General features: G+C 34.3%; 1 protein-coding gene across 1 annotated transcript in view; it reads right to left on the minus strand.

Moving 5' to 3' along the window:
• Positions 1 to 10,086, minus strand: part of LOC123559763 (carbohydrate sulfotransferase 14-like) — a 30,092-nt gene extending 20,006 nt beyond the window's left edge. Inside the window, exon 1 of the mRNA XM_053552086.1 lies at positions 9,787 to 10,086. Within this exon, the coding sequence (XP_053408061.1) occupies positions 9,787 to 10,044 (258 nt within the window). The 5' untranslated portion in view covers positions 10,045 to 10,086. The remainder of the gene's footprint in view (positions 1 to 9,786) is intronic.
• Between the last annotated feature and the right edge of the window lie 2,187 nt (positions 10,087 to 12,273).

The following is a 12,273-nucleotide window of genomic DNA, read 5'->3' on the forward strand; positions in this document are numbered from 1 at the left end:
AAAAGGTAATATCTCTGCAAATCAGAAATAATTAAAATGTTTTTAGTATGTCTATTCCCTTCAGGAAGTAGACTTGTGTCTGCCTCCATCTACTGACCTTGACGCTTTTACAACATGTGGTGTACTAACTGGTATTAGATGAAAAAGAGATATTAATGAAGAAAGGATGTCTTCTTGCTAATGCCTGCAAATGCAGAGACTATATCGCAATCAAATAAGTCATTTAAGAACACAGTGCCAAACGATACTTACATCCGAAACTTTATATCTTATACACTCAAGAGAAAGCTTATCATCGTAATCATTTATTTACCACAAACGAATGAAACAAAACCAAAAATGAATAATGTTTTATTGTTTGTTTTGGGTCTAACGCTGTTTTTCAACAGTATTTCAATTATGTAACGGCAGACATTTAACCTAACTAGTGTTCCTTGATTCTGTACCAGTACAAACCTGTTCTTCGCAAGTAACTGCCAACTTTCCCCACTTGAATCAGAAAAATATGGAGACGAATGATTTCAGACTCAAAGTCTTTTATCAAATCGTCACAAAGAACATACGGCCAGCCCAAGGATCGAACTATCGACCCGGCAATCCGCATATCTGCGCTCTCCCCTTTGAGCTGAGCGGTCAGGTTGGATAATGTTACGTACACTGAACACTGAAACACACTACCGTTCGCTTGTTGTTATTCGTAGCTGCATTGTAGTAGTGTGATTATCATTCGGGCGCGACAAGGTCCACGGTTTATGTTTTTTTCAAAGGTTGCCCACATGCTTATTCTTTGCCCAGTATTTACAAGAAAGTTGCATTATTTATCCTAAAAGATAGCATTAAAAACTGATATATATTTTCTATCTTTATGCTCTAGAAATTGAAATATATTGATTTGAATATGCCCGATTTGGAATATTTTTATCCCCCGCCGAAGGCGGAGGTATATAGTTTTGGCGTTGTCCATCCGTCCGTCCGTCCAGAGCCATATCTAGGAAGCGGTTTAGAATATTTAAATGAAAATTCACATACATGATTTCCACTATAGGAAAAGACGTGCTGTCATGATTTTGTCAGATTGCCCAAGTAATTTAGAGTTATGACCCTTAGTTGTTTCTAGTTTTAACTATATATTGTACTATAATAATGGCAATTCCTGCTTTATAACGTGTGATATATTTAAACCAGAACTATGAAACTTGACTCAAATTGAGATCACCACAATGTTAAAGGACATACTCAATTTCGTTAGAATCTCTGTAGCAACTTAAGAGATATTGCCCTTTAATTTGTTTAAGATCCACATATTTGTACATAACAAACCAATCGGTATAATTTCATTAAACTTCTTTCTTTTATTTTCATGAACATTTATTATCCCCAAGTTAAGTTGTGTACCTAAACCCGGGCACCCCCACTTTCCTGGGCTCATCCCATCCCCGGCATATTTTTTTTCATTTTTCTCGTTGTTGTTTTTTTTTTTAATCTTAAACCTTTCATGAATATCTATCAACATGCAAATTTGAACCCTCTCCCCCACCTCGCTACTAAATTCAGTCACCCCACCACCCCGATCATGCATCCCTCCCAAAACTATTTAGTTTTCATTTCTTATTTTCCATCGATATTTATTCTCAACATGTGTATTCAGATCTGTAAAAAGATCCCTTGGAAGCAGAGAATGCAACCAGCAAGAATAGTTGCAGACTCGGTTTGTTTGAGTCTGTTCATGATGAACTCCATGATCCCAAAGGACTAGAAAATATAACAACACTGAATTTTGTACTCTCATCAGGTTACCGCCCTGCCCCTCCCCTCCCGCCAAAATATATTGTCTTCATTTTTTTTTTGTTCAAATCTTAAATATTCATCAACATATGAAATTTGCTGTCTAAAGAATTTCTGTCCTTTTTAGTTCAAATGTAATGAAATTATTTGCTTCTTAGTAACAACATTGCGAATTAAGTTTTCTTAAACCTTGCTGAAGGTGATAACTATTGTATCTGGGACTGTTGTTTGACGATAGCTATTCCAAATGATAAGATTTGCACATTCCGAAAGCGTGTTAATAACGAGGTGTTTATTTCAAAACTGTCCTGTTATGTTCCAGTATAACTTTTTGTCAATTTAAGACCCTGGTAACTTGCTTGGCATACACGTAAGCAAATTTCAGTTATTCGTGCATTACACCTTTGATAGAAAGTATGATGCCCGCGATGTAATGTGTTATCGCCACCGCAAGAATAGACATGATGCCGGAGCTACGTCAGGATTTGAGAAAGCAAAAGTAAGTAGATTTCTTACTTTACACCTTTGTTTGAAGCATAATATTGTATAAAGTTGTGGTGTACTCTGGTAATCGAACAGTAAGGAGTCAGAGTGGCGTTATAATGTTTGTTCAAATTCAATGCAGACGGTATGATTTAATTCAGACATTCATAGTGGTCCAAATGGTCGATAATATAGACATGAAAACATTTTTCAAATTTTCTGCTAGTGAACTCAGAGGGCACGATATTAAACTAGAAAAAAACAAGAGCAAAGAAAGCCATAAGGTAAAATTCTTCCTCTCATCGTGGTGTAATACCACAGAATTATTTAATGGCTGGGCTCATAAATGCAAGAAATGTTGACACTTTTAAAACAAGGCATGACAAGCACTGGATGAATAAATGTTATTGAAACTGTAACTGCCTTATTTGATTAAACGCCTAATTTAACACATAGTATATTCACTGGCGTTGTACATTAAATTAAAAAAAAAGAAAAATTATGATAAATTATATACATAATGGTATCACGTTATGATACGTCAGATGTATACTGAGGGAGGTTTTGAATTTGAATTTTTATGTTTCTGACCAGTTGGTATAATACCCAATAATATAAGCAGTACCAAAGAAAAGTAAAAGCACACTAGATATCGACTGTATAAACAGAAAATCGACACAGACCAAGAACCGTCGGCGCGAGAAAACAGAAATCGAATGGGAAATATAAGCCATACCAGCCCCCCCCCCCACCCTCTCTTTAAAAATAATTTCGCAAATGTATACAAATTTCAAGCTGATATATTTTTGACATACATTGGGCCTAACTATTTTAGATTTGTAATTAAAAAATCAATTTGGTTTTAAATACAACTTTTGTCAATCATCTTTCAACTTTTTCTTTCACTGACTCGAAGCTATGAGTTACACCCGAAAGGAGAATTAAGCAGAATCATTAGATAGATAAAATCCATTGTCTTTATTTACCGCTACCTGCTTTTCTACAGTTATAGATACTACAGATATTATGTTTTGCCGCCCCCCCCCCCCCCCCCCCCCCACCTCAAAAAAACAAAACATTACTTTTCAGGTGAATGATTGTTGACTCATCATTACACTTTAACAACGTATGCCCTGCCAAACTTTATGGGGGATGCGATCTGTTTTTGTTCTTTATGCATTACTTGTTTGTAATACTCTCTGAACACGTTGCCAGCGTAGAAAATTTTAACTTACGGCATTGCCTCGTTTTAGGTATGTCATGTACATGTTATTGGAACGATATATTATTCTATGAAATATGAATAAATGAACTAGTAAATGAAGCCAGAAACAAATTCTTAATGGAATAGACACATTGAAAGCAACACCCAAAAGCGTAAAGCAGGATGTATTTAGGGATTGACATCTAGTATGTGTCATTGCGAACGCCTTTGTGCTAGAAAGTGTTATAATGCGAAACTATTACTGTTTTATGTTATGTTTTATTACAATGACAGCATGTTACCGCAGAGGGATCGATCCCCATTTTCTTCACTACGCATAGGATCGATTCTCTATTACAGTGAAACACCGCTCGCCCTAGCATCGATGACTCGAGCACCCGGGCTCGCTCGCGCAATTCATGTAGTCCCGGCCGATTTCCTTCTATTTTCTATGCGAAATTACCATGGCTGGGTCGAGCATCGATAACTCGATCGCTCGAGCATGATACCTGGTCCCTGTGTATCAATTTATTCTTTGTTTCTTCTGGCAAACTCGAGCAGAAGTGGCAAAATTTTTCATACCTTCGGCGGTCAGAATATATCGGTTAATCAAAATTTTTCACACACCGTGAGAATTGCGTAGTCTATTCCCAGACTATCTTAAATGTTTGTTTGTCGGTATTTTTGATTTTATAATGAGATTAATTATTGATAAACGGTTAAAGAAAAGTTTTATTGATCAAATATCGATCAATTTTTGATTACTTAAAACATCTTTTTTGCGGGATTGAGAAGATAGTTATGAGATTTTAGTATTTTAATCAGCAGTTGTTTGCATGCAAATGAAGGAAGTAATATAGCATTTTCATTAAATTGAGACAATAATTATGATATGCACTTGTTGATGAACATAAATAAAAAAAATCTTAGTTGTTTCTTCACATGTGCCATTAATGTTTGGGTCGCTCGAAACCATGGATAACTCGAGCATTTTGTTCATCCCCTTGCGACCTCGAGCGAGCGGTGTTTTACTGTAACTTAAAGGTAGATTTTGGAATAAAAACAAAACTGCTCAAATTATTTGCATTACAGGTTACTTTCGCCTCTTCGATAGATGCATCCTCCGGAAAGATATATAGAGGATATTTGTTTGTTTGCAGTGAGATATCGAAATATATCATCACCGATAAGGGAGAGTATTGAATATTTTCACGAAGGCGGAGCCTGAGTGAAAATATCAGAATTGTCTCCCTTATCGGTGATGATATATTTCGATATTTCACTGCAAACAAACAAATTTTCTTTTTAATTTATGCTAGTTTGTGAAGATCAACGAATTTTCTGTTTATTACGTGCATAAATGTTCATATAAATCCAATATGTCATGACGAAATTCGGATTTATTTAAGCTACCGTGTAACATACGATACATCCGCTAAATTACCATGGACACTTAGGCACATTAATATCGAATATTGGTGATTAGGTTCATTAAATCAACACGACGCCATTTTGTTTTTAAAAACAAAAACTGCATTTAAATATTTTGTGTAAAAATAGACAGTCCGCGGCTAACAGAGACATTGACAAATGCCGGTAGTTAAGTAGAAGCATATTTAAAACTTTTCGGGTCAATCCGTCAATTCGTTCAATAACCGGAAGCTTGCTTTGTTTACCAAAACACACGCTGAAGGTCAGATTAAAAAAAACAACACGAAAATTCTAAACAACTGTGGAATATGCGTAAGTCCTTGGAAAATCAAGCTGCAGAATTAAATATCATCATGGATTCAATAGAAATAGCTAGGAAATATTGATCTAGGAGCTGCATAGCATAACAAAATGGATGGAAGTTGGAACACAACTGGCTGGGCTTGTTGCCTTGTAGTTGTTTGAGTTGATGTCTTGTGATAATTAACTAAGACAACAACCAACTAAATGTGCTGTCGCCAGTAAAATCTACCACACGATAGTGAACCAATGGTAAAAAAAAGAGGAAACACAATGAAACATATCTGTAGCTACATGAATGGCAAGGCCTAGCAACCAAGTTGACAAAGGTAACATATTTAATTATAGCTAGCCTGTTTTATATAGGATTGTCTAGTAGTTCATGACTCGTGTATGGCTTGAGTATTAGTATAATCCAGTAATTTTAAAGGCAGCAAAGGGAGGTAATTAAAGAATATATTTCAAGGGTGATAATTTATCTGGTATCTAGTTCGGCACTGTGAGTGATATCAATTTATATCTCATTGCTATTTTCCAGTATTTCACCAATAAGCATAAAATAAATTTATTTATATAACCTGCGATCACTAGGTGCTTTTATTTACAACTGCACACTACGGGTATATACACATATATCTTTATTTTTACTGATGTTCAAGCCGTTGCGGTTCGGTCAATTTTTGTGGACGCCTATAAGACACAAGGAAAATGCGTATTATTCCAAAAATTCCGAAGTCAGACGCTCTGTGCACGTACCGGATGTACACATTTTTTAATTCGATAGTATATATCTCATTCAGTATATATCGCAGGTTACCGTAGAGGGTTTGATCCTGATTTTCGTCGCTTCGCAGTGAAAATCGTTAGGATCGATTCCCTATAATACAAAACTCTGACCCACTCGTACAATGCTTTGCAGGAGCATTCCTAAGCCGATATAAGTAAAAAAGACGATTTATAACCTTAGATAAAAATACACTGTTTAAATATTTGTCCCTTACGCTTATGAATGATAACTATACCTATAGTTATTTTAAGAGGACTGGGCTTGTAACCTGACTAGGTAATCTTGTATAATATATTCATATATAACTAATTTATATATGTAACTGTTTGGGAATGTCTAGGAAAAAAACACACTGCACTGCAGAAACGTGTCAAATTATATACTTCATCCCAGGGCTATCCAAATGTGGAATCGTTCAATCAGAAAAGCAGACTAGGGGTAATTTTTGTCACTTTAATACGAAGGCCGTTGTTTCAAGCCTTGCCAGGTGCAACTTCTCATACATAACTGTAGTAGGGTAGAGAATAAGGATGCACTTAAACTTCCCTGCTATTGTGCTAGTTTATAAACAGCGTAGTGGACTGTCCTCCTTAGGTATCAAAGCTCCCGGATTCGATTCCCGGTCAAAGCTGAAATATTTTCATTGTGTCACACTGACGTAGAACGAAAATAACTTACAGGAAGCTTTGAATTGACACCTTGGAATGTCCTGAAAATGTTTCAACTTCTTGAGTTCAAAGCAGAATTATAAAATGATATATGTGGGGTTGGGGTTAAGATTTGACGAAAGTAGTGTGGTAGAGTGTAGCGGTCTACTTGTACTTCCTTGCTATTGAGCTAACTTTTATAGCGACATAGTATAGTGCTCACTTTAGAAGTGAGAGGTCCTGGTTTCAATTCCCGGCCTTGGGCCCAGTTGTTCGAAACTTTAACAGACGATTAAGCTAACGGTTTATTAACTTTTAGGGGTATTTTTGGACATTTGAGAAGACTTAGTAAAACAAATGTGATAGTTAAGTACAATGAACACTGAAAAATCTTTACGTTAAAATCAAAATATCATACTAGTGTTTCCCACCAAGAATAGCATTTGAATCAAAATTTAACCGACAGTTAGTTCAACAGCTGGTTAAAGTTTCGAACAACTGGGCCCTGGGCTGAACTAGTTTAGTCCGTTACAATACCTTTGCTCTTTCAAAACTTATTCTGAAATTTGAAAGTTATAGCTCTTGTCTGAATCAAGTTTAAACAAACAAAAATTACTTAATGTGTCATAAAATAACAATAATGAAAATAATAGTAATAAACAAAAATACATTAAGTACACAACCTAGTTTCCTTTGTTAAAAAGGTGGAATTGTGATGATGATTAGCTTTATTTTGCCATCATTAATTTCTAAGAAAAACATATAAAATTATGTATGTGTTTTGCAGGGAATTAGATTTGATGTAAACATAAAAAATAAATCCCGTTATGGGGCCTCTATTTTGAATTAAATATAATTTAAATTATTCATTGCAAGTATCTAACTATCAAAGTACAGTAATTGCACTGTAAAATTGATGTGAAACTGAAAATAGCACGGAACACGAATGAAGCTTATGATCTTAAACAATTATGTATGTATATGTTAACTTAAGTGATATGATATTTATAATTAATAAAGATTGAACCTATTTATGAGATGTTTCGTCGATTTCCTACCTTTAGTGTCAAAACTATGTCAATTTTCCAAGTCCTATATATTAAATGTGTATACAATGTAACCGGATGAATATTGCGTCAAAAATGATTATGATAACATTGAAAAAATATTGGTCCCCTTTCTAGGACTCATTTTAAGGCTAATCAAAGTCAATCAATCGCGAGTCTCTTCCCTTTTATGTCGATTCAACCTCCTTCAAATAGTTATAAACAAAGTTTCCTGCTTTCGTCATGATGGAGGAATATCCCAATTTCCCCCTCCCCTAATGTCATCCTGAGTTGGCATCTGGTCGAACCACCATACTTCTCATAGCTAGCTGGGTGGCATTCTTAAATAAAAAAAATCAACGTCCCGTGCGAGGCTCGATTCCACATTAAGTGGGGAGCGAGCGTTTTGAAGTCATTGGCCTTAAAGGGAGATGTTCAGTTCTCAGGGAAACACTCCAGCATGTCAACAATTAATAGTCATCAGCAAATTGGATACTCAGTTAGTGGTCAGCAAGATATTTTTATCTTGCATATTAATTACCATCACATGTGTTTTATGGTTTGGCTTGGTGTTATCAGTACTATCTTTTTTCAAGATATAAAAGAGATTGTGGAAACGATGTTTTTGCTGCTGTAGTATTATTTTCTTTGCAATGCCATTCTCCCTATTAATTCTTTGAGGTCGTGTAGTCACGGTCAGTAAAATTTAATTCGTCAATAGTATATAACTTCTGAAACAAAATGCAAGCACCAAGTTGGTTATAGTTCAAGTTATTATGGATGCATTACGTAAAAAATAGCATGATGTAATCAATGATTAATTAATTATGAGATTACTATATGTATACGCTGGTCAATATGTTATGTGCGTTGTATAATACATAGAATGAATGCAATACACTGTACACTCAAAGTGGACACCATGTAATGTGTTGATGTGAAACCTGGCTCGGGATTACAAATACTTTTACTCAACACTCGAATTTCAAATATACAAAATGCGCTATAATTTGTCTAAGATTGCAAATATAGATTAGAAAGACCTATGAAAATGTTATTAGCATATTGGAAATAAAATATGGTACCTTTTTGGCCTGGTTTACTAGTCATGAGGTATCTAGATGTAATTATTTTAACTGAGAGCCACATTCCGCACTCAGACTCTGGTAAATTACAGTTATACCATATAATTACAATGTACTGAACTTTACTTGAAAATGTAAAAGACCAATGTTACAATCACATATTCTTGCTCTCAATATAGTGTCATTATGCACCTCTAAAGAGGAAATTTTACATTTTATTCGTGTAGCTGTAATAATTACATGATTACATGTATTTAGTTATTAATGAAAACCCTGTCGGTCGATTTTGAATGATATTTTCGAAACAGGGTAATTGACAAAATGAATAAACAATCAAATAAACATTAATGAGAAAAAATATTTCTGATAGAAACCTAACCATTCGTCTCTATAGAAATTGTTCTTGAAATACATAAAATAAAATAGAAATATCTCGCATATTAGTGGATAGTTTGGTCCTTGATCACATGCGTTCTGGCTGGGTAGATACTGGTTACTTTGACAATTACCAGTATCAATGTACTTTTGTTGTTCATTGCAAATATATAGCATACATGTATAGTACATATTCATGACTGATAGATAATCACAGCAGGGCAGATGGCCAAGCTGGAAATGGATGGTCATGTTTGCTTCCAGTAGTCACCGGGTAATAAAACAAATGAAATAATGATTCTTAATAACCTGACAATAAGCTACATGCTATGACCGCCAACCGCTACGAACATCCCCCCTTTAACCACTCGGAGGTGCCTGAGGGAGGAAAAACAACACTTCTTCATTTTGATATACTGGCTGTTTAGAATATTTGACGTGGTAACAGATTACAAGAAGTAAGATTTGGATTTTTGGTAGTAAGTTGTTCCACAAGTCGAGCATCTTGGATATTAAAACAACTTTCTTTCATTTTCTTATTCAGACAAAACCCATTTACATGTGAACCCAGTTTGATATTTTCCCCACAAATAGAACGATTATACGAATTAGATTCACTATGTGACTGTACTAATATACCTACATATATAGTTTTGATATAGTCACTTCCTATGTCCTTCCTGTTATAATAGGTTTCGTTTGGTCTCCTATCACCGTCGCTGTTATCAATTGCTTTGTTAATATATTGCGTTCTATGATGTTTCATTGATGTTTTCTCTGTTATGTATCTAGCTCCTTCGTTTTCCAGTTGAACGCTTTTCTTGACTGTCTGTTGAACTTTGGAAGTAGCAATTGTTATATTAGTTTGAGGAAGTTTCATTCGGCTTTCTCTTTTAAACATTCGTATTCCAATATAATTTAGTACTGCAGATATACAAAGAAAAATATGACAGAAATAATTATAGTCAACCTATTGATGTATTTTCGTCTCAGTTTGCTAAACCGCATTACTATAAAGGGAATATTATGGTACTAATTACTAAATACTTCATTATATTTCTGCTATTTGATTTCTGATCACTTTTTACAATTTTCTAATTTCAAAGTTTGTTTCTGAGAGCGTTGCTTTTCCTGGTGGATATCTATCCTTCTTTTACTCTGGGAAAACCAACATTTTTGAAATCTGAAAACAGATTGATTTTATGCTTTATTATTATTAAACTTAAAACTTTAAAACTTGATCTAGTGAGTTGATTGGAACTGATCCCTATCAAATGTATAGAAACTAATGAAAAAGTGCAGTCAATATATTTATATGATAAAGTGGAGAAATAAGATCGTATCGTCAAACCTAATGGCTAGCTTAAAGACAACATTAAATTGCCAGTCCAAAAATTAGAACGCAGCCTAATAAAGTTGTAAATTTATCTTTGACTTGAAACTAAACCAGTTTAATACCAAAGTAAAAGTCTAGTTTTCCATTTGCCCACATTATCTGCTTAGACACCATATAATTTATGGTAAGAAAAACCCAAAACATCCAATATTGCTGAATACCCTATCAAAATCTATGACATAGTAAAACTTGTGCTTACCTTAAGAATACGGTCAAGGGACGTCTATGGCCGAGTGATTAAGGTCACTGACTTTGAATCACCTCTCCCTCACCTCTTCATGTGAGGAAGCAATCCATCTGTCTTACCAAAGGTGCCCGTGTGTGATGGAATAATGCATGGCAACGTGATTCAAGTTGTCTTATATCATATCACTGTTACAATATGGCATGAAACTGTTAAACCCAACGAAAAAGAGTACATTCAAGAGTATTTGTACACTAATAAAAGCAATGCTTAAACTTTAAAATGGATATAAGTGTTCATAGTTAAATAAAGGTGTCAGAAAAGTCGCCTAAAATGGAGTTACAATACTCAGCAATAGTTACAAAAATGTCATCAAATATATTAGGGCATCGCGTTCAATTATGTTTTGCTAATATTGAAAAAACGAAAAAAGAAGTTTTTTAAATTGATTTTTTTTTCTTGCAATTCCTAGTAAAAGCAAAATGAATAGTGACTTTATGATTTCATTTTAGTTATGAATAAAAGCTCTAGAATAGTATGTTTAATTCGATGAAAAATTAATTCACTACGTGAAGAACACAGAATACAAATGATGCAAAATCGAACAAATATTATATAGCTTTATAACATCTATTTTTCGGATTTTATGTGAGATAGATTTATATCTAAATGCCTCTAACGACTAATGCCAGTCTAAATCTACTCCATAAGTATAAAAACTGTAACTCAGAAAAGTAGACGGCTTTTAATATCAACCATTGTCATGTGATTATTGGCAATATAGTCGAAAACGGGTGTTTTACCACATATTATGTACTTTAAGATTTCTTTTAAGTGGCACCAAGATAACGGTGTGCTAAGTTAGAGGAAATATAACAGTGACGCACAAGTCGTTTATCAAAAGGGGTAAAGTGAATCATAGCATTGCAAAACGTAAAACTAGAACTTGTGATAATTTTTACAGAACAACTAACGTTTCAATGATACAGCTCGCACATGGTCCCCAAAACATACAAACAGAACCTGTTTTCTTATTCTTAATAGAAGAAAGTCTTATCTTTGTAAATAATGTCATTATAATTCTTAACCTAGTCATATACGTTTTAGCTCATCTAAGTAACAGTTGCTAATCAGTTCATCTTAGATCTGATCTGGGTGATATATGATTTTTTTTAAAGTTTTTTATATAAGCGCATTAGTGCTTGTATTTCTTTTTCAAAATTGTAATCTTGAACTTCGTCTTAACTGTGTTTTAATGAAAGATTAGCAGCTACTACTTAATTATACCATGTACTATAGATTATATAATCAATTTTATTATGTACCTTTCAAAGTGCACCATTTTGTATTGTAAGAGGCAAAATGGCCCCTTCTTGCTGTGGCAAATTTGGAATGCACGACTCTGAAGCAATTTCATGAATTTATTAGCTCGTCTTTTCGAAGGATATGTAGAGCTATTGCATTCGCCCATGCGGATAAAGTCAAGTGTCTGTGTTACTGGCTATTGACTTGAAATCTAAATAGGTGTTGATTATCAAAGTGTACGCCAG

The sequence above is a fragment of the Mercenaria mercenaria genome, chromosome 10 (assembly GCF_021730395.1).
Source record: "Mercenaria mercenaria strain notata chromosome 10, MADL_Memer_1, whole genome shotgun sequence".
NCBI lineage: Eukaryota > Metazoa > Mollusca > Bivalvia > Venerida > Veneridae > Mercenaria > Mercenaria mercenaria.